This window comes from Quercus robur, chromosome 4 (genome assembly GCF_932294415.1).
Source record: "Quercus robur chromosome 4, dhQueRobu3.1, whole genome shotgun sequence".
NCBI lineage: Eukaryota > Viridiplantae > Streptophyta > Magnoliopsida > Fagales > Fagaceae > Quercus > Quercus robur.
The window spans coordinates 51,199,864-51,224,672 of record NC_065537.1 but is presented as its reverse complement, the minus strand read 5'-3'; the positions used below and the strand labels follow the sequence as shown (position 1 = coordinate 51,224,672).

General features: G+C 40.1%; 1 protein-coding gene across 3 annotated transcripts; it reads right to left on the bottom strand.

Annotated features, from left to right (window-relative positions):
* Window positions 1–13,071: 13,071 nt before the first annotated feature.
* LOC126722890 (uncharacterized) lies at window positions 13,072–21,287 on the bottom strand. Of its 3 annotated transcripts, XM_050426032.1 has the most exons (6): window positions 21,046–21,206; window positions 20,786–20,884; window positions 19,256–19,376; window positions 18,693–19,129; window positions 17,871–18,210; window positions 13,072–14,501 (listed from the first exon to the last, which is right to left on the bottom strand). In XM_050426032.1, the coding sequence occupies exons 2-6, from the start codon at window positions 20,818–20,820 to the stop codon at window positions 13,425–13,427; spliced, it is 2,010 nt and encodes a 669-aa protein (XP_050281989.1). In that variant the 5' UTR covers window positions 20,821–20,884; window positions 21,046–21,206; the 3' UTR covers window positions 13,072–13,424. The 3 variants fall into 3 exon arrangements, with proteins under 3 accessions (XP_050281989.1, XP_050281991.1, XP_050281990.1); XM_050426034.1 differs by lacking the exon at window positions 20,786–20,884 and having other exon boundaries at window positions 21,163–21,287; XM_050426033.1 differs by lacking the exon at window positions 20,786–20,884 and having other exon boundaries at window positions 21,046–21,204.
* Window positions 21,288–24,809: the final 3,522 nt, after the last annotated feature.

Below are 24,809 nucleotides of genomic sequence, written 5' to 3'. Positions count from 1 at the left end.
CTACATTATATATTTCTCTTCTTTTCATCCCAGCCTTACACCTGTTAATCATCCAAGCATCCACTCGAGCACCTGTCCCATCAGACGCCCTCATCAGACCCTTTGTGAGTTACAGAGGCCAAGGCGGTACTGTTCAGGAGTCTTTTCTTCATTAATGCGGCCAAGAGGGTGGTTGGGGCGCAATTAATGTGGTGGTAGCCTTCCGTGAGATATTTTGAATTTAATTCGTTTTATATGTTGGGAAGACGAGCTGAAATGGCTGGGGCAAGTTTCTAGTCTGGGCTTCGCGATGTCCGAGGAGGAGTTACTCCTCGGACAGGTTTCCTTGACGCTATTGGGGTTGAATAGCGCTTCATATGAGGCTTTTCGTTGGACAGGACGCTCCTCAGACGGGCCTGAGCTTGGAATAGCCCATCATTTTTGGGCCGGGCCCCACAATAACCCCTCAAAACTGCGGTTTTAACCTCCCTCCGAGGAGAAAAGCGGGGTTTTGATATTTGTGAGTGGAGGGAAATAAGGAGATCGTGGGGTGCGCGTGCGGACCGTTACTTTTGACGCGCCACAATTTACGAGGCGTGGCCATTAACTTCTGGAGGCGTTATGTTCCCTTCATCCAACGGCTTGGCGTGGATCGAACGGCCTTCGTTTTTTTCTCGTATTTTTAGGCAGGGATGATCTTTTCTCTCTCCTCCCTGCTATATAAGACGTCAGCGGGGTTCAGTTTCTTCTTTCATCAGCATTTCTCAAACCCCAAAAGACTCCAGAGAACTCCACCGAATCCCAGAGACATACGAACATTTGCGTCCGTTACGCCGCCGTAGCCGTTTTTGTGAGGCGTTTCTTCCAAGAGAGATTTCCAGGCGTCCCCTTGAGCGTTTTGTGAAGGTATCAGTACATTTCGCTTTTCTCACCGTTTCAATTTCCTCCTCGGACTCTGCTTTTCTTTTTAGTCTTTACTTTCATTTCCCCAGTTCAGTTCAGATGGGTAGATTCGAAAAACTAGTAAAAACTCCAGCCGCTATGGAAGCCTTTAGGGAGAAATACCGCATTCCCCCGAGGGTTGGGCTGCGGTACTGTCCTATTGAAGGAATACTGACAGATAGAGTTGAGGGGGAAGTTGTTATCCCCATGATTGCTTTCATAGAGGGAGGGATGACACTTCCCATGCGTAGGATTACAAGGGAGTACCTGTTCAACCATAGGTTGACGCCGTATCAGTGTGCCCCGAATATGTTCAAGATACTAGGCTGTGTAGACGTCTTAGACGAGCGGATGAATCTAGGCCTCACTTGGCATGATGTGGCCTATCTGTACGAATGTCACCGCCTCGGGGATGATGGGTATTATCTTAAATCCCGGAACGAGGATGTTAGGTTGATCTCTTGTCTCCCGGTATCCAATAAGACCGTGAAGAATGACTTCCTCATTGATTCTGGGGAGTGGTTCGACGGTATTCATTGTCCAACTCGGGCAGGAAACCCAGGTGCGGCGTCATTAGGATCGATCCTTTTTGGGAAAGGATTTGTTGTTAAGGGGTTATTATTATATATTTTTTTGCTTTCTGTGTAATTGGAGAATTTCATGGGCTAACCCCACTTTTCTTGGTTGTTTGCAGACAAAATTCACGTCGCTTCTCGGATAGACCTTACGAATGTGCCAGCGCTGAATTATCTTCTCAGGTCGGAGATTTACGCCACCGAGGACGGACAGTTGCGTGCGGCCCATCTGGTTCTGGGCTATCAGCCCCTGAGCAAAGCTTTCCAGGCAATCGGTCACGCTATAAGGGCGGGCAGTCCGAGGTTGGCTAGGATTGACGTGTCCCGAAACGGGTTCCTAGCTCCACACGATCTGCCACCAGTAGTGCTGCCTGGGGTCAGGAATCCTTACTTAGCGGAGCAGCTTCCTCCGGTAAATGAGCCTGGCGTGGCTGCTCTGATTAAAGAAGAAACTGAATCTTCCCGTCTTTCTCTTTAGGAAGAAATAGACGAGTTTTACTTCGAGGAGGAAATTCAGCAAAATCCTTTAGGGGAGTCTTCCAATCCTGAAGCCGAGCAGGACCGACATTCCGCAGTTGGTGTTCCCTCAATCGTTATCTGCTCGGACGATACCTCAGACGAAGAGGCTGAGCCCATGGCAGGAAAAGGGAAGTCCTTGAAGGAGCTGATGTCCTCCAGGGGGAAAGGTCAGTCACCAAAGGGTCAATCTTCGAAGGGGCCAACTCCATTACAGGCCAAGACCCTTCCCCCGGTGGTCCCCCAGGGTGTCTCGGACCCTGGCCTTAAGGTTAATCCGGACCTGAAGAAGAAGAGGCCGGTGGACACGCCTGAGGAAGGCGAGGTGGCTGTCCAGCCGACCAAGCAGCAGAAAACCACACGGGCGCCAAGGAGCAGAAGGGGCACCTCCTCGGACAGTAGGGATGAGGGGAACCTTGCTGAAGTGCGCACTTCCCCTCGTCCATGGGACCCAAAGTTGGAGCTGGATGGGCTCGCCATTCCTTACACTGCTTCGGTTCGAGAGTATAATCGTGGCCGGGCAGGGTACGTGGCGGAGGCCTTAGAGCAGCCCCTACTTCTTCCTCGGGACATGGAGGCCTACAGGCGGTGCACTCAGTCCGAGCTCTTCCTATCCCTTAAAAGGGATCTCGCGCTGGTAAGTAATCCTTTTACTGTTTTGTCCATTTACTTGCTCCTGTTAGATTATATATTTTTCTTTTAAGGACACTCTTGTTTTGTCTGCAGATTAGTCAGCAGGTCTTCGTGGCTGAGGAGTTTTGCCGTAATAGCCGCAATCTGGCTGAGGCTGAGACCCAGGCTCGGACAGAGGTGGAGAAAGCCTTGGGGTCCCTCAAGCATGATCACATTAAACTCACAGCTGAGTTCAAGGATTCGGAGAACCGACGTAAAAGTGCAGAGGCTGGCTTGAAGAGTGCCGAGGATCAGGCGGAGGACCAGCGCAAACAACTGTACACGGCTCAGCTTAACCTTAACACCGAGAGGCAGGCAGTGCAGGACCTCAAAACTGCCCTGCAAAAAGTAGAGGATGAGCTGAGGCGGGTAAAGGAGGATGCTCAGCTGATCCGAGAGGCAACAGAGGCCGAGAAGGAGGCCGCTCGACAGCTTGGGGCCGAAGAGACGGAGGCCAGGCTATCTGAGGAGATTCCCGAGGTATGCAGGGATTACTGCAGTATTTCATGGGTTCATGCTCTTGATGCTGCAGGAGTTCCTACGGATTCGGCACTAAGATTGCCCGAGAGTATCTTCTATCCTCGGGAGATCCGTGCGAATCCTAATGACGCCCAAGTGGCTCCTGAGCAGGATCTGACGGTGCCTGATGCCGCCCTTGTGTCTGATATGACGGAGGACCCCGCCGCAGATCCCACCATCGAGGCTCCTCCTCCCCAGCCCGAGCAGAAAGAAGATCCTCCTGCTGAAGCTTAGCCTTCTAGGTTTTCAACCTTAGTGAATAGTTTTTTTTTTTTTTTTTTTGTAAGGACCTCTCTTGCTAATGTACTTGGAATATTAATATAAGACGTTCGTTTTGCTTACTACGGATGCGTGTCAATAGCGTTCTTTTTTAAACATTTGCAACGAGGTAGATACAGGCAAATGGTCAAAATGAAAATGGGTTTTTGGGTTGTTCATTTGAGGGTCGCGATGGTGCTAGACTGTGCGCATGTATTAAAAGTGATTTCCTTTAAGTAATAATCTCCCAATCTATCACAAGTAATAATCTCCCCAAAAGTCTGTGGTCCGAGGAGCCAGGCAGGACTTAGGTTCTGCTTAAAACTATGACTTGTCATGAGTAATAATTTCCCCTAGTCTGTGGTCCGAGGAGCCATGCAGGATTTAGGTTCTGTTTAAAACTATGAGCTGTCATGAGTAATAACTTCCCCAAAAGTCTGTGGTCCGAGGAGCCATGTAGGACTTTGGTTTTGTTTAAAACTTATAAATAGTTGGCTTAAGTAACAATTTCCCCCAAGTCTGTGGTCCGAGGAGCCATGCAGGACTTGGGTTCTGTTTAAAACTTATAAATAATCGGCTTAAGTATTAATTTCCCCCAAGTCTGTGGTCCGAGGAGCCATGCAGGACTTGGGTTCTGTTTAAAACTTATAAATAATCGGCTTAAGTATTAATTTCCCCCAAGTCTGTGGTCCGAGGAGCCATGCAGGACTTGGGTTCTGTTTAAAACTTATAAATAATCGGCTTAAGTATTAATTTCCCCCAAGTCTGTGGTCCGAGGAGCCATGCAGGACTTGGGTTCTGTTTAAAACTTATAAATAATTGTAATGTAGACTGGCAAGCGGCAAATAGTCATGAAAGAGAACGTATGCTAAGCCATTCTTATTAATAATAATACCTCCTGAGGTTATTTACATTCCATGGTCGAGGTACAGCTTTTTCATCCAAATCTTCTAGGTAGTAGGCGCCTATTCCGGCCACGGATGTGACACGGTATGGTCCCTCCCAATTGGGCCCCAACTTGCCCCAAGAGGGGTTCTTTGCGCTGCCAAGAATCTTCCTCATCACGAGATCACCTGGACCCAGAGGCCGCAGTTTGACATTAGCATCATACCCTTGTCTTAGCTTCTGGTGATAATAGGCCATGTGAATCGTGGCCTTCTCCCTCCTTTCCTCGGCTAGGTCCAGACTTCTTCCTAGCAACTCATCGTTATCGCTTGGGGTAAACGAGCTAGACCTCAATGTGGGGAAATTGTTCTCGATCGGAAGCACAGCCTCAGCCCCGTAAGTCATTGAGAAGGGGGTCTCACCGGTGGAACGCCGCGGCGTTGTCCGATAGGTCCATAAGACGTGCGGTAGTTCTTCTACCCATCTCCCCTTTGACTCATCCAATCTTTTCTTCAATCCGTTCACTATGACCTTGTTTACGGCCTCGACTTGCCCATTTCCTTGGGGGTATGCGGGGGTGGAATATCGATTAATGATCCCAAACTCACGGCAATACTCCCTAAAATTCTTGCTGTCAAACTGAAGACCATTGTCGGAAATGAGTGTTCTCGGAGTTCCGAAGCGGGTGATAATGTTCTTCCAGATGAATTTCTGGGCGTCCACGTCCTTGATGTTGGCCAAAGGCTCAGCCTCCACCCATTTAGTGAAGTAATCGGTTCCGACTATTATGTATCGCTTGTTCCCCGCAGCCTTGGGAAAAGGTCCGACAATATCAAGACCCCATTGCGCGAACGGCCATGGACTGGAGAGTGGGTTGAGAACCCCTCCGGGTTGGTGGATATTTGGGGCGAATCTTTGGCACTGATCGCACTTCTTAGCGTATTCCTGGGCTTGTCTCTGCATGTTCGGCCACCAGTATCCTTGGGTGAGTGCCCTGTGCGCCAGCGATCTTCCTCCGGTGTGACTTCCACAAACTCCCTCATGCAACTCTTCAAGAAGAGACTCGGACTCCTCTGGATGTACGCAAAGCAGGTACGGTCCAGAGTAGGAGCGCCGATAAAGTTTGCGGTCCTCTGATAGCCAAAAACGAGGAGCATTTCTACGTATCTTCTCGGCTTCTAGTCTTTCTTTCGGTAGGATCTCATCTTGGAGGAAATTCCTTAGGGGGTCCATCCAACTGGGGCTCTGTCTTATCTGATGGACTTGGATCGGGTTTCCACTGATGGGACTGGCCTTAACTAGATCTTCGACTAGGATCGCTCGTGGCAGATTGCGTGCCGAGGACGTGGCAAGAGTGGCCAGCGAGTCTGCATGAGTGTTTACGCTCCTAGAGATGTGCGTTAAACTGAAGGATTCAAAGCTCTCCTGTAACCGTTTGACTTGTCCCAGATACTCTTGCATCCTAGTATCTCGAGCTTCCAGCTCTCCCACCACTTGTCCGACCACTAATCTGGAGTCCGAGAAGGCTTCTATTACTCTCTCACCCAACCTTTGAACCATTGCCATTCCTTGAAGTAAGGCTTCGTATTCGGCTTCATTGTTCGTAGCCGAGAATCCGAGTCTTAATGACTTTTCAATGACAGCGCCGTCTGGCGATATTAAAACTATCCCAACTCCTGATCCTCTCTGGTTGGCCGCGCCATCCACGTAGACCTTCCAATGCATGGTTTCCCCGGCCGAAATCGCGCCAACCAGTTTTCCGCCCAGGTCTTTCTTCTCGGTCAGCGTTTCTATAGAGGGCTCAGCAAACTCTGCTACCAAGTTCGCGAGGACCTGTCCTTTGACGGAGGGTCTGGGCATATATTTAATATCAAAAGCCCCCAGAAGAGCACTCCACATGGCGATCCTTCCTGTGTAGTCAGCACTTCGAAGCACGGCTCGAAGTGGAAGCTAAGTCAGGATGATGACCATGTGCGCCTGAAAGTAATGAGGAAGCTTCCGGGTTGCATGCACTATCGCCAAAATTGCCTTCTCTAAGGGTAGGTATCGCACCTCAGCTTCATGTAGTGACTTGCTCACATAGTACACCGGTCGCTGCACCCCATTATCATCCCGTATTAATACCAGGCTTACGGCGTGGGGAGCTACGGCGATGTAGGCAAACAGCACCTCGTCTGCCTCCGGACTGGACATGATGGGTGGTCGGGACAGGTAGTCCTTAAGCTGCTGGAAAGCCTGAACGCAATCCTCCGACCATTTAAACTCTTTCCACTTGTTTATCAGGAGGTAAAAAGGCCGACATCGATCCGCCGATCGTGATATGAACCGGCTTAATGCCGCAATCATGCCAGTGAGCTTCTGCACTTCCTTCGGGTTCCGAGGAGTCTGTAGACTGTTAATGGCTTTGATTTGGTCAGGACTTACTTCTATTCCTCTATGGGTGACCATGTACCCTAGGAATTTCCCAGACCCGACCCCGAATGAACATTTGGAGGCATTCAGCCGCAACCGGTGCTCCCTTAAGATAGCGAAGACTGTTCCAAGGTCTTGCACGTGCTTGGACACCCTTTTACTCTTCACAACCATATCGTCTATATACACCTCAATGATCTTGCCCAGTTGTGGCTCGAACATCCGAGTCATCATCCTTTGGTAGGTTGAGCTCGCGTTCTTTAGCCCGAATGGCATCACCTTATAATGATAATTTCCGATGGGCGTCATGAAAGCCGTTTTCTCTTGGTCCTCTAGCGCAAGGGGTATCTGATGATAGCCCTGGAAGGCGTCCAGGAAGCTCATTCGAGGGTGTCCCACGGTTGCATCCACCAATCGATCAATTTTGGGTAGGGGGAATGGGTCCTTGGGGCACGCCTTGTTCAGGTCCGTGAAGTCCACGCAGACCCTCCACTTCCCCGTCTTTTTCCTTACCACCACTGTGTTCGCCAACCATTCAAGATAAAAGACCTCTTTGATAGCTCCTGCTCTTTTCAACTTGGCCACTTCGTCTCTCACGGTACCAGCGTGTTCCTTTGAAGGGCGTCGGGGTGGTTGCTTCCTCGGAGTGGAAGAAGGGTTGACGTTCAGGTGGTGGCAGATGAGGCTGGGATCAACTCCAGGGGCATCGTAGGCGTCCCAAGCGAATACGTCGACATTTTCTCTGAGAAATCTGACCAGTTCCTCCTTTTCCTGAGGGGGCAATTCAAAGCCGACCTGAAAGAACTTCTCCGGGTCATTGCTGACAGCAACCTTATCTAAACCTTCACACCTTATCTCCTCGGCCAGCCCCTCGTCTTGCTTTGCCGAGGAGGTTGGTTGCTATAAGCTCTTTGGGGCCGAGGTCTCGACCAAGGGCCGATGTAAAATGGCGGCCACCACACACTTCCTGGCCACGGCCTGATCTCCTCGGATCTCTTTCACTCGTCCTCTGGATGGGTATTTCACTTTCTAGTGAAGTGTGGAGGTCACGGCCTCTAGGCTATGGATCCATGGCCTTGCGACTATCGCAGTGTAGGGTGAATAAGCGTCGACCACGATGAAATTCACCTCCACCACTTCCGCCCCAGTCTGTATGGGCAGTCGGATTTGCCCCTTTGGCATTATAAGCTTCCCCTCGAAGCTGAGGAAGGGGGAGTCATAAGCTGTCAAGTCTTCTGGCTTCAGATTCAGCCCCTTGTATAGGTCGGGGTACATTATCTCCACCGCACTTCCAGAGTCTACTAATACCCTTTTCACATCGAAACCCCCAATCCGCAAGGTGACCACCAAGGCGTCATTGTGAGGTTGAATTGTTCCTCCCTTATCCTCATCCGAGAATCCCAGTATCAAAGAGCTTCCCTTTTTTATCCTTTTGGGTTCCCTTTGTCTGCCCTCGGAGGGAAGGTGGTCCACGGCCAATACCCTGGGGATGGGTGGCCCAGTTCTTCCTAGTGCAGCGAGGATGACATGTATCGTCCCGGTGGGGGGTCTTAAAGACACGTCCCTTCGAGGCTCTTGTATCGCTTGGCCGGGATGGCCGCTCGATGGGTGCAGCAGGTGACGTAGCTTTCCTTCTTGGACCAATTGATCCAGGTGATTCCACAAATTCCTGCAGTCCTCAGTAGTATGCCCGTGGTCCTGATGATATTGGCAATACAAGTTCTGATTACGATTGGCAGGGTTTCCAGCCATCTTTCCCGGCCATCTGAAATAGGGTTCATCCCTTACTTTCTCCAGTACTTGTTGTACTGGCTCTCTGAATACGGCATTCACTGTTTGCGGGGTGCTCTGCCCAGCCTGTCGCGGAAAATCTCTCCTCGGCTGACCAGGATTGTGACGTTCCATTATGAAATCATTTGCTTTAAAGGGGATGACCTTCTCCTTGCCCTTCCCTTGCCCTTCCCTTGCAGCTGATCCTCCTCCACTCTTTTGTACTTGTCGATCCTATCCATCAGTTGTTGGACGTCAGTAGCTGGTTTCCCGGTGAGGGATTTCCTTAAGCCATGCCCGGTGGGGAGGCCGCTTGTGAACGTGCTGATAGCAACGTTATCATGGTTGTCATCTAAATCGTTATACACCTCCCAATACCTATTCGAGTACGCTTTCAGGGTTTCTCCTTCGTGCATGGATAAGGACAGCAGCGAACTGAGAGGTCGAGGGACTCTGGTGTTTGTAATGAAACGGGAGCAAAAAGCTTGAGTGAGCTGCTTGTAGGAGCCTACGGAGTTTGTCTTCAGGCTGTTGAACCATCTCATTGCCATCGATCCCAAGCTAGAGGGGAAGATTTTGCACATCAGGGCCTCGTTTTGCGAGTAAATTGCCATCTTTTGATTAAACTGACTCACGTGCTCCACCGGGTCTGCTTTGCCGTGATAAATGGCGAACGCCGGTTGGTTGAAGCGTCTTGGCATCTTAGCCCCTTCGATTCTATTCGTGAAGGGTGATCTTGAAACCTGATCCAACGCTTTCTTCATGGCGTCGCTCCCCGAACCTTTGCTGGACGGGCGCTCATACTTTCGTACAAGGCGTGGTTCCTTTTCGTAAGAAAAGGTTTCGCTTGGGGGGGTCCTTGACCTTCGTCTGTAACTCACGTCTTCCGGATTAGGAGACTCGCCTGAGTCAGAGGGAGATCGTCTTCGCTGCGCACGTCGTAACTTCCTTTTTAGGTCATCTATCTCTCGCTGCATGGCCTGGTGACTATTTCGCCTCTGAGACACGTGACTTCCTATCTGAGTGTGACTCTGGCTCGTCCGGGTGGTATGCACACTCCCCTCACGATTCCCCCTCCCGCCTGGGTTGGTTGGGTTATTTTGCCTCTGGGACTCGGCAGGTCGTGTTCGTTGGGAGTTAGCTTGGTGAGGATCGTCCTGGTGTGGATCTAGTTCTTCCATGCTCGACTGTTGCACTAGCTGATGCCCTAGCTCTTCCCACAGACGGCGCCAATTGTGGTTGCACGATTTTCCTGGCCCAACTCGTGTTGATTAGGCCCTGGCCCAAAGCGCAACCCACAATAATTATTTGTAGAGGATGGGTCAAAGAACTTGGCCTCAGTGAACTTGTTCGGTCTTATGCATGGGCAGTATGGTTTGCAAAAGGAAAATAGAAAAACACCAGAATGGATCTTTCTCAAGTCTGATTTTATTTCTTTTTTGTTTCTGATACAGTTCTCTCGTCCCCTTCTTTGAGGGACTCCACTACATTATATATTTCTCTTCTTTTCATCCCAGCCTTACACCTGTTAATCATCCAAGCATCCACTCGAGCACCTGTCCCATCAGACGCCCTCATCAGACCCTTTGTGAGTTGCAGAGGTCAAGGCGGTACTGTTCAGGAGTCTTTTCTTCATTAATGCGGCCAAGAGGGTGGTTGGGGCGCAATTAATGTGGTGGTAGCCTTCCGTGAGATATTTTGAATTTAATTCGTTTTATATGTTGGGAAGACGAGCTGAAATGGCTGGGGCAAGTTTCTAGTCTGGGCTTCGCGATGTCCGAGGAGGAGTTACTCCTCGGACAGGTTTCCTTGACGCTATTGGGGTTGAATAGCGCTTCATATGAGGCTTTTCGTTGGACAGGACGCTCCTCGGACGGGCCTGAGCTTGGAATAGCCCATCATTTTTGGGCCGGGCCCCACATATATATATATATATATTTATATTATTGATGTGAAAAATTGTGAGAGCTTCAAATCTTACGTGGCAAACTCTTATAAAGTAAAAAAAGTAATAAAAAAAATTGTTAGAGGCTTCGATTTTACAGTATATACAGATAATGTAATATCTGAAAGTATCCAGTGTTTTTCTCTCTTTGGATATGAATAGATAAATGCTAGAGTGTGTTTGACTTTTGCTTATTTTTGATAGCTTATTTGCATAGTATTTATCAAAATATATAATTTTAGTATTTTATAAGCAAATCTGTGCAAAGCTATATTATATAAACCTAAAATAGAGACTAACCCAATAACGGACTCAAAACAGAAAATAACTAACTTGCTAATAGCTTTACCCACCTAAATTAGTGACAAAGACTAAGGGTCTGTTTGAGATTCGCTTATTTTGTCGAAACCGAAAACTTTTTGCTTAAAGTATTGTAGATAAATGTCAAAGTTGGCTGAAATAATACAATAGGACCTATGAATAGTACCAAAAAGTGTAGTGGGACCCAGGAATAATAGCAAAAATAAGCTAAACAGTAAAATAAACTGGTTTTTTTAATCTGGAGCCAAAAACACACTAACAAATAGAAACTCGATAGTTAGACTTAGTCATCATGTGAGTGTTGCAATAGTGGGTTAAAACAGAACTAAAATTGTAACTTTGTTCAACCTCAACTTCACACCGCTACCGTTTAGTCCTAAACTGTTGCATCTTGAACTTATTCATCTCTTAGCTTGAGATTTTGAGACCATAAATGGGATATATGTATATATATATATATATTGATGGATTATAACATTCATAGCATTATCATGGTTTTCAGACCTAAACTATTCAAAGAACCAAAAAATGAAGAGGTTCAAGATTTTTAAGATTTGACTCATTTGATCGAGGTCGAACTGTGATTATGTCATAATTAATTTAATAATTAATTAAAATATAAATTAATGTATATTAAATTTGTATATATTAGCAAAATTGCCTAAAAATACCTATACAAAATGAAATAGACTTTCAAATAAATTTTCATGATATTATAAGGTTAATAGAAAATAATACAACATAAATAAACATGAAAAGAAACTTGTATAATTATCCTTCAAGTAGAAATAATTTTGATTAATTTTTTTTTAAAACTTTTTATTATTTTAGTAAGTTCCCATGAAAAGGAATTATTCTTAAATTACAAGTAAATTTAGCAAAGAAAACAAATTTAGTAAATATTTAATAAATTGAGATAGAGGTGATACAATAAGTTGAGAAATTATAAATCATGTAAGTATAAAATTAATATAATAATAGATCATAGTTAAACAAAAGGAGTTCAAGTGGTTTGTTGGTTATAATGCTAATCTTTTTTTCGTTTTCTTTCTTGATAGAGTTACAACGCTACTCTTGGTTCTTAAGCGAGGGTGAGATCTCAGGTTTTACACCCCACAGTACCCAATTTAGTTCATTTTTGTCTACTTTGGTTTGCTCTTAAATCCATGATACTCTTTAAATATACCCAAAAAAAAAAAAAAATGGTTTGCTCTGAAATCCATGATACTCCTTAAATATACAAAAATATTATAGAAATATAAAACCTAAACCATTATGGGTTCTAATAACTTTTTGTTTGAGAAAACAAACTTAAATAGCAATTTAAAATCGGAATGGTGTTTGGATATGATTCTTACTGTTGAACAAGTGACCTTGAATATTCTTGATATGAATTTAATGGAATTGAGTGACCCCATATATTATTTACATACAAACCAATTGTAGTTCTGTTTGAAAAGTTCATGAATTCAGGCTTGCTGGATTGGTTACCTTGGGTATGTACTGGGTCTTAGTATTAGACTCTAGTCATCTAGGATAGGAGCAGATAAATTCCACCAAACTGTACAAGACATGGCCAAGTTGAACTTCCATTAAAAAGGAAAAAAACACAAACAAACAAACTTGTATGAGATTGATTTCTTTCGCCATAATTTACAGGAATTAGGGGATTTAAGGAAAGAAGAAATATCCATTTTTGCATAGCATAAAAATCTGAATTTCTAGTAAGTGTTTTATTTTATTTTATTTTTTTATATAAAAAAAATCATGTAGTTTTTTACCGTTGCAATAAATACACGCATTTTAAAATCAAAATGAGAGAAAAATAGAGAGAGAAATGCAAGAAGAGGCATATTTACACACGAGCAAATTTTGAACTCACCTTAAAATAAATACATCATGAAAAATCTTAAAATTAATTTTTTTTAAAAATCTTGAACTCGCCTTAAAATAAATACATTAAGAAAAATATTAAGATTGAATTTATTTATTTATTTATTTTTATAATAGGTGAATGGCAGGGGAAAGGGAGGTAAAAATTCAGCCCACATAGAACACGACAAAAAATGCTATTACTGTTAGATTATCACTTAAACCCAAAAATTAAATCCTACTATGGTGAATCAATAATGCAAGCTTTTCAAAGCATGAAAGAAACTGTAAAACAATGGCATATAAAAACTTATTAAGAACTTCAAGCAAGCAGTAGACTTAAACAAAGGATAATCCTTCAAAAAAATATTGGCAAAAGGATAATGTGCATCACTGAAGATCATCTAATGAACTAAAATTTATTGAATACCCATTTGACATATCGGAATTTGTTTTATCCCCCAAACATAGAGGGGATGAAAAATGATGACTGAACAGAAATACAGAATGTTTCTGAGCAGAAATTTAGATAGGGAAAAAAGAGAGAAAAAGATACAAGATACACAAACGAGAATATGGTCCCTACCTCTATACAAAGTGGAAAACTGTCCCACTTCCATTCTGATCCAAAGAGAGGTACAGATATGGACTTTTATGGCACATCATTACAACAATATTACACTACAAAACATGTATGCTGTAATCTTAGTGGTGAACCTGTAATTTTAACAACCTAATTGATTATTTATGGTAAGCTACTACATATACATATTGGATCTACCATGACCATCATAAAACATGTTATCAGCAGGAGGTACCCCAACTGTCCGACTAGAAAAAGTTTGCGAAAATCCTTCACTAGGGGGCATCCTTGGCATTGTTCCAGGATAGGTGGGATAGGACGGATAAGAGGGCTGGGTTGAATTTGTGTATCTAGTGGAAGATGATAGGACTGTATCCCTGTAGGGATCAAATCGTGGCCTCTCAGAAGAATATCTTGACAACGTCCGACTGGTGAAATATGGATCAGATGTAGAAATATCAGATCTAGTGTCCAAGTAAGGACTGGTAACAAATCGATCACCTGCAGTTATTGCAACTCTTTTGTTGCGATAATAGTTTGTGGTACTCAAGCCTGAATCAAGGAAGTTGCCTTGCATGTTAGCTTCCACTGAATAATCGGTTGGCAGCCTAAAAAGCCCAGCACATCCAACAGGAATCTCCATCCTGTCCCCAGGGTTCATGGCAGGGACAGAAGGTTTAGCAACAGATCTTCCTTCAATTAAAGGCACCTGATTAAATTTATTTTGCAGTGATACCCTTGCTTGTTTAAGTGAATCCAGCACACTACTCAAACGATCAGATGGTTGATGTGGCACCAATGCATAGTGGTCATTTTGGCTCCCTGAAGTATTGGCCTTTTGGAAACTACTCCCAGCAACAGATGAAGTTGAATGCACCGACTGGTTTCCAGGGGAACCATGTGAGTGTGGCTCATTATGCAAGTTATGTGAATATTTATAATGGTAGGTTTCTTGTCTCTCTTCATTTTGCTTCTCCTTTGCCATAGGGAATGCAAATTCTTGAGTGGAAGATTCAGAAGCGAAGCTATTCATGTTATTCTTATGCTGTGTACCTCCCATATTGACACTTGAAGGTTGCAGAACACCATTGGGCTGAGCTTTGGACAATTCTTTAGGGAAGCAAACATCTCTCACCTCTGACTTTTCCTCTTCAGCATAGGAGGTGACTGTCTCAGCCAGGTGGGGAGCTTGTGCCTTGATGTCATCTCTATCCTCAGTGACATCTGAGTGGTTTCCAGGATCGCAGGAATCCTAAACAATTTATGATCCAGAGTCAAGAACTTAAGATTTAGTGGAAGAAGAATTAAATACGATGGAAAAAGTAACAAAGAAACTATTTCAAGTACAAATCCAATATATATACATAACTAAATAACTAATACAACTAGGAGAATGATACTTTCTTTTACCTTGCTCATCCCTCATCTTGAGCCAGGGGTAATATGAAACACTTCAGAAGGCTAACGCCTAATAAAGAAGACTTACACCCCACGCACTTCCAGTCCAAATTATGCAAAAGCAAATTGCCTTGAACCTCAAGGGGCATAGCACAATCGAATTGATTGGGGATCACACCTCACGAAGTGAATGTTACTAGTTCAAATATCCCCCTCCCCTTTGCTTGGGGCCAAAACTTAGTTGTTTTGAAAAACAAAAACAATAAAATATAAAAATAAAATAAAATAAGATAACAAAAAAAGGGAAGGAAATTGCCCCGTTTATTAAGGCCAGTCAACTTGTGGAGATCAAAGGCCGATGGCCCCAAATGATGTATCTCACGCAAATTAGTCCACGATTATGGATAATGGTAGGTGCCAAAAGGTTTGAGTTGGAAGAGGACAATTACAATGGTCAGGAGGTACTTATTAAGTGCATGAACTATAGATGGTAGTGGCTGTTGTAGCAACAGGGGTTGGTGGTAATAGTTGCAGCAGTGAAAGTAGTCAAGAGGACTGTAGTAATGAGTGGTGTCTGAGATAATGGAGGAGGTGTGGTAGCAGTGGTAGTGATTGGGCAGATGTTCAAACCATACTTTTTTTATTGGTAGATAACAAACGCACCCAGGGGACACTAAACCCACAACCTCACCCACCACCTTAGTCTTACAAGAAGAAGAGAGAACATTTGAGCTAAAGTTCATTCGCAAAGGTTCAATGCATACTTGTTTTATTCTCAGAAGCTCGTGTTTCCTAGTACCACTTTTTAAATTAAGAGAATATATTTGGAATAAGAATCACTCAAATGCGAGAACCCTTAAAGAATTACAAATGGACACTCATGATGTCAAAAAAATCATCAATAGAACTACAGGACAAATTGTTTCAAAATAAACACAGCAATATATTACCAAACATGTTTTTGGGCAATGTCATCCATACTCTGGAACAAGAGTACAACATATAACAAAACCAGTCCCATATGCTCTAAACCTTCTTTTCTTTTTTTTAGTTGGAGGGAGGGTGTAGAGGAAGTAAATTTTGAATCCAATCTCTATCATATACATAAGTAACTATGATTTTAACCAAAAAAATAAAGCTCCCATGTGACAGCTACACTAACAGACATAGGAGTGCACTAGTGCATACATACATACCCACACTCACACCCCCCCACACCACCTACCCACCCACATATCTCACATTCTCATTAGCAAAGAAATCGCAAAAACATTGATCTCAAATTCTCAATACTTTTTTCTTTAAGATTTTCCTATTCACAAGGGAGATGGGTTATTTTACGTAAGGATAAATTTAAATCAACATTTCTTTTTTCCTAATGACCAAAAATATACATAAAGTCATTAGGCATCAGCATTACATGCATTAACTTACAATATACTATTACTATTTACCACAAGGAAAGCAATAAGAAACAAAAAATCAACTAGAACTAAGTATCTCAATGACAATCACATTGCACAAATAGAAGACATTACAAAAGCTTTTACTGCCAACACAGTTCAAATTCTTACATCATTATTGTGCATAAAGGGAAGATGAGACATAATGATAAAATCAACCAACAGTAACAAACTAAAATCAAAGGAGGATAGCTCATGTTGATTAAAAGTATGATTACTATTCTCCCCACTTAAGTCTTTTTCATTGTTCCCATTCCAATAGCAAGTGGAAAATAGGATGGAAAAACTTCAAAGGGATTTCCTCTGAGGTGGTATAGGGGATGATCATAAATTTCCTACTTAATTGGCAAACTGTTTGTGCCTTTTTTTTTTTTTTTTGGATAGGTACCATACTGTTTGGGCTTCTGTTCAAGCTGGAGGATTAGGGAATAGAAAGCTGTTGGTTTTTCAAGATTTTACTTAGCAATGGTTGTGTGCATAAGCGGAGAGGAGAGATGCATGATGGGGTAAGGTGAAAGATGAAAAAAGAAATGTCCCTTCCTAGGGCAGATGGTGTTCAGACGTAGTAGGGGATTCTTACAGAGTGTCTATGGAAACACATTAGAGGTGTTTGGAAAACTTTCTTAGATTTGCAAGGTTTGAGGTAGACGATGGTACCAGGACTCATTTCTGGCATGCCTGCTGGAAAGGAGATTCACCTTTCTTGGGCAGGTATCTTGAACTCTTCATGATTGCCAGGGAGAGGGATGGACAAGTGGAAGATTACATAAGTGATTAAATGGAAGCCTATATTCCTGGGAGCAATTTAGTATTACTCCATGAAATTTACCGAGCACTTCTGGATCACTCATATTCTGTTAAAATTAGAAAGGAGGGAGCAGATAAAATTTGCAGAACAAGTGGATTTCAGGTTAAGAGCTACAAGGGGTTGAAATCCAGGGGATGGGGGGAAGGGAGTAAGAACTCTGCCACATGATGCTTTCTCATGTGGACCACTGAGTTGGGGAAAATTCTGAGAGGATAATTTGAGGATGCATGGCAAAATAATTCTGGATAGGTGTTGTATGTGAAAGTTGAATAGAGAGTCTGCAAAACAATTATTTTACACTGCAAAAATGGCACAGGAGTTGTGGACACTAGTTTTATATCTATTCTTGGGTGATGTCGAGTTCAGTAGATGACCTTTTGGCAGGATGGAAAAAGGAAATTGGTAAGCATAATAATGGGGAGATTTAGCTATGTTTAATGTGGAGAATTAGAATTTGGAGAGAAAGGAACATGCACACTTTTTAAGGGAAAGGGCCTACCTATAGTGCAACAAAAGTTTTTATTCTTAAAGTACTTTTATGAGTGGATGTTGACTTCCCGTTCTTTCTCCTCCCTGAGCTTTGTTAATTTACCAGCTCATACGAATTTTATATAATAGTCTTGGATTTTTTTCTTTTGGCTTTTCCTTTGTATTCTATGTTTGTAATCCTTTTTGCATTTCTTCATTGAATTAGTTACTTATTAAAAAAAAAAAAGTAAAAAACAAAACAAAACTTTGTATAGCATACAAGTGACACTAAAAAGTTGAGGCAGAAGCAGAACCATCCAATGAGTTCTAGTTCAAATAGCACTTCCTCCTTCCAAAAAGAATGGTTTGGAGGCTTAGGTCATGGGTTCACATCAACTGGATACATGTGCAATCTGTGAATAAGATTAAAATAAAGCTGAAGCAAAAGCGTTCAAATGGCTAAAAGGGCTCTAATGAAGCATACCGGTGTACTACTGTTATTTTCTCTGAACTTCTCTTCCCATTCTCTTTGAGCTTTTTCCATTTCTTCATATTGGCCAATGAGTTGTGCTTGATCTTCTAGTGCTTTTTCCATATCTCTGTCTCTTCCATATCCATTGCAATCAAGGTCATTATCTCCTACGTTCCTATGATTTTCTAAGCAACCTGGAAGTGGACCATCTTGTACAACTTTCTCTTGGATTTTAGAACCTTCTTTCAGCCCACCATTTGAGCAAATTGGAAAACCTTCTGAAGAGGTGGCCACTCCATTTTCTTCAGAACCAACCTTCACAGGCTTTGTTTTAAACTCCTCAACAACAGATCTGGGAACACAAGAAAAACAAACATAAATTTCTTCAATACACAGGTAGTGAAGTGTTGAGAACTAAATAGGAATGAGAAAATACATGGTGTACATTCAATACTTGACAAGAACTAAGAGAGTTGGAACAGAATCCGACCACCAGATGAATGAAATTAGTCAATTAAACAAAGAGTAGTATAGTTATAATCTTCTTTTTGCTCTATAATTTTTCCTTGTTATGTATTACTTTGCACAGATGTCAAATAGAAACTTTATGAGCATGATGATGTTGAAACTAACAAAATGTTTTAGATGGTGTCAGGGTTGCACAAGAACTACAAGCTAATAAAGCATATACTGTTTTATACAAAAGATGGCAAAACCACATTAACTCTTACAAACTTAATAATAAATTTCTTATGTTGATCAAATGAGGGAAAAAGAAAATAAATATTCTTATTTTTAATTGGAAAAAAAAGAGAAAAAGGAAAATGAACTGACCCTGCCTCTCTGCGTCTTATCTGGCGGCATGATTTACCTAAGTGATGTTTTGGGGAAGAAGAATCTGTGGAAGCCAAACTGCTCCTTCTTCTCATAGAAGAGTCCTTGTACTTCTGAAAAGAATGTGGAGAATCATTGCGGCCTTTCCAAGACAAGCTTCTTCCACGTACTGGAGAAGAATCAAGGTCAGAACCTGAAAGATCCCCTGATTTATTTTGTCTGACTTTTGAATTGAAAGAGAAGTGCTCCTCTTCTGTTGTAGACTTATGAACTGCTTTGGATTCATGGGAAGTTTCTTCGTCTGAGCTCAAATCATATTCCTCAGAAACATCGCTTAACCCTTGGCTTTCCAAAATGACAAGAACATCTGCTGTTGCCTTCTCAGCTCTCTTTCGTTGAAGAGACACAATCTTTAGCTGTTCCTCCAATTCTGCCACCTAATTGATAAACATAACCAACATTTCAGGATGACAAACAGATCGAGGGAGAGAGATAGCAGTTCTTCACTCAGAAGGTCAAAAAAAGTTAACTCCAAAGAGTGCAGAAAATACATTAAAACATACCCTTTTTGCCAGTTCGTCAACTCTCTGCCTTGCACTTCTTGAGACAGATCTTTCTGACAGCAATCTTGCCCGAAGGAATTCAATAGTCATTGTAGATGAGTCTTCCATGCCAGAATTTGTTCTGATAAACAAGAAGCCCCCCAGTTAATTATATAAAAATTATAAAATTAAAAAAAAAATCCCAAAACCATTTTACATGATACAAAATACCTACATAATTTACACATGACACTTTGCGTTCAACCTAAAACATGGATGCCTTGTGTGCCTATGCATCCATGTGTACATATCAAGCATTGAAACCATATGTTACTTAAATAATTGAATAAAACCACATACAACTTCTTTTCTTTTGACAATTCAATAGTTGGGGCTTGGGGGATTAAAACCATGGATGTCTACCTTGGAAACACTAGGAGATGCCAATTGAGCTACAAGACTTTTGGCACAAACAACTTCTTTTCTCACTGATCTTTCATAAATAAGAATCAAACCAAGCTTCACTTTATTAAGCAATCTAGCAGGTGGTTTACAATCCTTCTCAATGAATTCTTTTTACTTACCCAAAATAAATAAGTAACCTACCAACCTCCAAATAATCCAAACACTAAATACAATTTGTTTCAATGAGAAACACTAGGATCTCTCATATATCTAACATGAAAGGATATTCTTTCTGTCATGAATCTAGCTAACTGAGAAGACACCATGTGATAAATCCATCTAAAGCTTCACCTGAGGATCTTCTCTAATTATCAACATAAAAATAAACAAGAAAATTTGTGACTACTACTTTTAAAACAAGCAGAACGTTGATAGGGATTCAATCATAAATCTAGAAGAAACAAACAAAGAACCAAAGTAAATGAAAAGTGGAAAGAACAGCTTAATTTACCAGCTTGAACAAACCCCCGATACTCTAGCAACACAGTTTGAGAAATTCCTAATTAACAAACTGCGAACCAATCACCTCCAAAAAGAAGCTGAATTCCCAAATTGTTTATATTTAAATGGATACATTCTCTATTACTCTAACCAATAGTCAGACAAGGGGATTGGATTTCAAATCTTCTAGTTGGAGCTTGAAAGAATAGACTTTCACCTCAATCAACCCATGCAGTAGCACGGACTCAGTTGATCCACATCCTAAACAATAAAAAATCTATAATTTCAAAGTTTAGCTCTTTCATTTTCCAACATTTCCTTAGCAATTCAATCAAGTTGTAAGCAAAAACCAAAATCCAGACACTCCAAAGGATAACTATATGATTTTAGAAACTATTAAAACCACAAAATTACACAATCCCAATTGATCCTCAAGTTCAAACTTTCAATTTCCTAACTTCTCCTTAGCTTTCTCAGAAGCCAAACATAAACCAACAGAAACCTAGTACAAACAAGCACTTCCAACAACAACAAAAAAACACACATAAAACACAAAACCCAGAGTCCAAAAACACTTCAATCAGGTAAATCCGTAACTAAAAGCACCAAAAACAAAGAAATGAAAGAGACCCAGATGATGATTACCTCTGATCTTGCTCTTCCTGGTCTGGATTAAGCATTATCAAACAGAAAAAAAAAAACCAACCTCACACCCACCAAAACCCCAACTTCAAAATTCACTCTCTGCAACAAAGAAAGACAGAAAATGACTCTGAAGAAAGAGCATAGAGCAAAAGAGAATAGAACCAAAAAAAACCCAAAATGTGTGATTCACATAAAATAAAATAAAAAAAGCTATAGAGAATTTTTGAAGTTAGTAGTAGTAGTAGTAGTTTTGGTCCTACCTCAAAAGGAAAACTCCATGAAACAGAACCGAGGACTTTTACTTTCACACTGAGAAAAAAAAAAAAGAGAGAGAGAGAATCTGGTCCGTTGAGAATGATGACAGGAAGCTTCTTTACCTTTTCACTCCGCCATCCACAAAACATAATAAATTTTGGGCCAAACAAAACCCACACTTCCTGTCCAATACACTCTCTTTGCTTTGATTTCTCTTTCTCTCTTTGTTTTTGTTTTTGTTTTTTGTTTTTCATTTTTAACTTTTTTTTTTCCATTATTCATAGGAAATTTTTTTTTTTTTCCTTTAAGAAAGTTAAAGCTTTTTTCTGGGATTTCTAGTTTTTTTTCATTGTTGGTCAAACTATATTCTTTAACTTTTCCAATGAGTTAAAAGTAGACCCGAAAACCAGAAAAAGTGTTTCTAGAAAATTGAAACAGAACTATTTTGTAGGGTTACTGCCAAATAAATTTAATAAAAAAAATTATTTTCTTTTTTGGAAAAGTTAACCAACGTACACTCTGCAAGAATAAATATTTGTAGAGTGTGAGACACAATAGCTAAAGTTCAAATTTTCAAGAAGAAATTTCATACACATATACATTTATGTGACGTTTAGTACGTGATAATGTTTTAGGATTCCTATAAATATTTAAAGATTCTTATATTTAGTTGAAAATCACACTAGAGAATTATATATCAAGGGAATCTAAATTCCTCTTTTAACCCCATTTTAGTAGGAATGTGGTATTTAAAATAAGTGGGTATTCAAATTCTTAAACATAAAGGAAATTGTATTTTTTTATAAATTGACAATTTTATCCATTTTTCCTTATCATTTAAGCAATTTAGATAAAATATAAAACAAATCATCAATATCTTTTTCCCACTAAAACAACATTATTTCTTCTTGCCAAAACAATATAAACAAGATAGACAATTCTGTTGATGCATTCATCTTTTCTTCTTTTAGATGATAGTTTTAATGAATTTGTCATAATTTATAGTTTATATATATTTTTTCATTATTTATTAAGAAGAAGGTTATTATTTTTTTTTTTTAGACTTATATTGGATTTACAAATCTAAGGATAAAATGGGAAAAATAAATAATTCAGTTAAGATTTCTAGGAATAAACTAAACATTATAATTTCACATTCTTAGGAATCTTATTAGATTCCCAATTAAATCAAACATAGGAATAGTTACATTTTTAGGAACTCTAGATTCCCCGTACCAAACGCCACCTTAGATTGGATTAAAGTAGAATTTCTACCTTATATAAATATATATATATTTTTATAAACTTTTTATAGAAAAGGAAAAAACAATTAATTTTTTTGGTAGTTTTTTATGTTTCTCTAAAAAAAATAAGGTCAAAATTTTTCTAAAATAGTTTATTAATAATTATCATAAAAGTAACAAGACCATTTTTTTTTATTAGCAAAAAAATATCTTTTCTTTTTCATTTTTTTAAAGAAAAGATTAATAAGATCTGTTGTTATTCAATAGAAGGCCGCGCAATAATTATTTCATCAATAACTCACATTAACAGACTTTAAAAAAAAAAAAAAATTGCTACTTTTACACTATCTTTTCCTTTTTGGAGGAAAAAAAAAGGGGCTACTTTTACACTTATCTATAAACTTTGATAGACCAATTATTATTTATTGTACTAGTTTGTTACTGTTTAGTGTTCAAATATTAAAAGTTAGTATTAAAATAATCGTATTTCTTTTTTAAACCAACGACTTACTATTGCTATTAGTTGACTTGCCCTTAAATGAACTAAAAGAATTGCTGACCCTAAGAGAAAAAAAAAAGTCAGTTTATTTATTTTATATATGAGCAAAACTTATGCTTAGGTGCTGTTTTTTATGATTTTATTTTAAGATTATGTTATATGGTTACTTAACTTAAAAAATACACTTTCATCTATGAAAAAAAAGGTACATGACAGAATTTTAAGAGAGGAATCTAAAAAATAGCACTTAAGTATTGTACTTAAATTTTGCTCTTTATATATTGTCCAATTATTAAAAGAATTTAGGTTAGTTTGTTCTTTGACATGGTTTTGAAAATCTATGGGGACGGCAGCATAGTTTGTTTGTTTGTTTGTTTTTTTTTTTTTTTTTTTTTTTAATTTATATATATATATATATATATTTTTATGCTTACTAGGATCGTCAATTATTATTTTGGGTGGGAATGAGACAATTTCAGGCAATATTGGACTCTACCTAAGCTGTGTTAGAGTGTGACTGATGATTTAAAAAAAAAAAAAAAGTTATGTGCAAGGATATTTGTACTTATATAAAATTAGATTTTAAAAGTCATATATAAATAAGAAATGAAAATAAACTGACATTTTAAGCTTAAAAAAAAAAAATTCCATTCATACCAAAAAGAAGTTGAAGAGAAATTTGGGATGTGTGGTACGTGTGGAGGGTAATGGTTGGAATTTAAGTTTTCAGAAAACAAGATTTCTATCTTTTATATATATATATATATATACACACAATTTTGGAGTAATAATTGGGCTGTGCTTAAACCAAGTGGACACGTTGGGCTTTGGGCTAGACGGACTCCTAATGACATCTGCGCTTGGGTTAGCGTAGGCTTATGGTCGAGAGATCCATATACTAACTAAAGTGGCTTGGGCTCAGTTGCAGCCCACAACTAAGAGATTCTTATAAATCGGCTCAACAATAGCTCATAAACCATGACAGCCATGCGTCCAAGTTGGTCTTGTGTTTAGCAAAAGCCATAAAAACCTAAATGAATGAAGAGTGATAATAATTACACAATTTTTATATGGGACTTATACCAAAGCACGATGTTAAAATGTGAAATCATGTTTTGATTATTTCAAAACACGATCTTAACTGACGTATGTACATCAGCGTGTAACTTAACGTGTGTAATAATAATTTGTGATGAATGAATTAAGGTTAGATTGGATTAACAAAGATACAAAATACCCTCTTGTCAAACTATTGTAACAAAATAATGACACAAACAAGATCCCTTGAAAGCTTTACTACATGAACATCAAGTTGCCATTGAGAAAAAAGAAAAGAAAAAAGAGTGATTCAACTACATGATTAAGCACAAGAAAGCAAAATAACTTAGAACTGAGAAGTCTGGTTCTCCCACAAGGTCCAAGTCCATGCTGATTTGGGGGCTATGGTAGGAGCAATGGTTTGGTTGGTCAAGATATGCGCAAATGGCCATCGCCACATTCATGTGGACTTTTTAATTTTTAATTTTTTTGAGAAACAATGTGGGCTTTATCATGAAAAGGTGTATGATTACATTAATTATTATCCGTAACAATTAAGCATGAATCAACGTAATAACCAACATATTAGAAATTAAGATTTTAATCCTTAGGAAATCATATGGTGAGTGTCACACACATAATCTCTCCATGTAAAAAAAAAACAAAAAGTGCTTAATAACTTCCTTTTAGATTTTGTTACAGCCTTTTAGTGATAGTATGTAAAATAAAATGAATAGCAAAATAGGATTTAAAAAAAAAAAAAAAATCTGAAGTAAGATAGTAAGACTTTAGTTCTTGAAATAATCGTACATGCATTGTCTTCAACAACAGAACCTCATCTATGTATATACCATTTAATTTTGAACTGAAATCATGTTTTGAATAGCAATTTTAGTTCAAAACTCTTTGAACTGAAATCATGACACAATTTCAGTTGAAAAAATAATTTGTGTATGCAACAATATATGTACTAAAAATCAGCCAAATG

Bases quoted from the DNA above. Each gene is read 5' to 3' on its own strand.
- LOC126722890 (XM_050426032.1), bottom strand. From the start codon at position 20,820: ATGCTTAATCCAGACCAGGAAGAGCAAGATCAGAG. The intron at 19,130-19,255 runs GTATGTTTTAAT...TTTATCAATTAG, and splicing joins TTGACGAACTGGCAAAAAGG to GTGGCAGAATTGGAGGAACA. The intron at 18,211-18,692 runs GTCAGTTCATTT...TTGTGTTCCCAG, and splicing joins ATAAGACGCAGAGAGGCAGG to ATCTGTTGTTGAGGAGTTTA.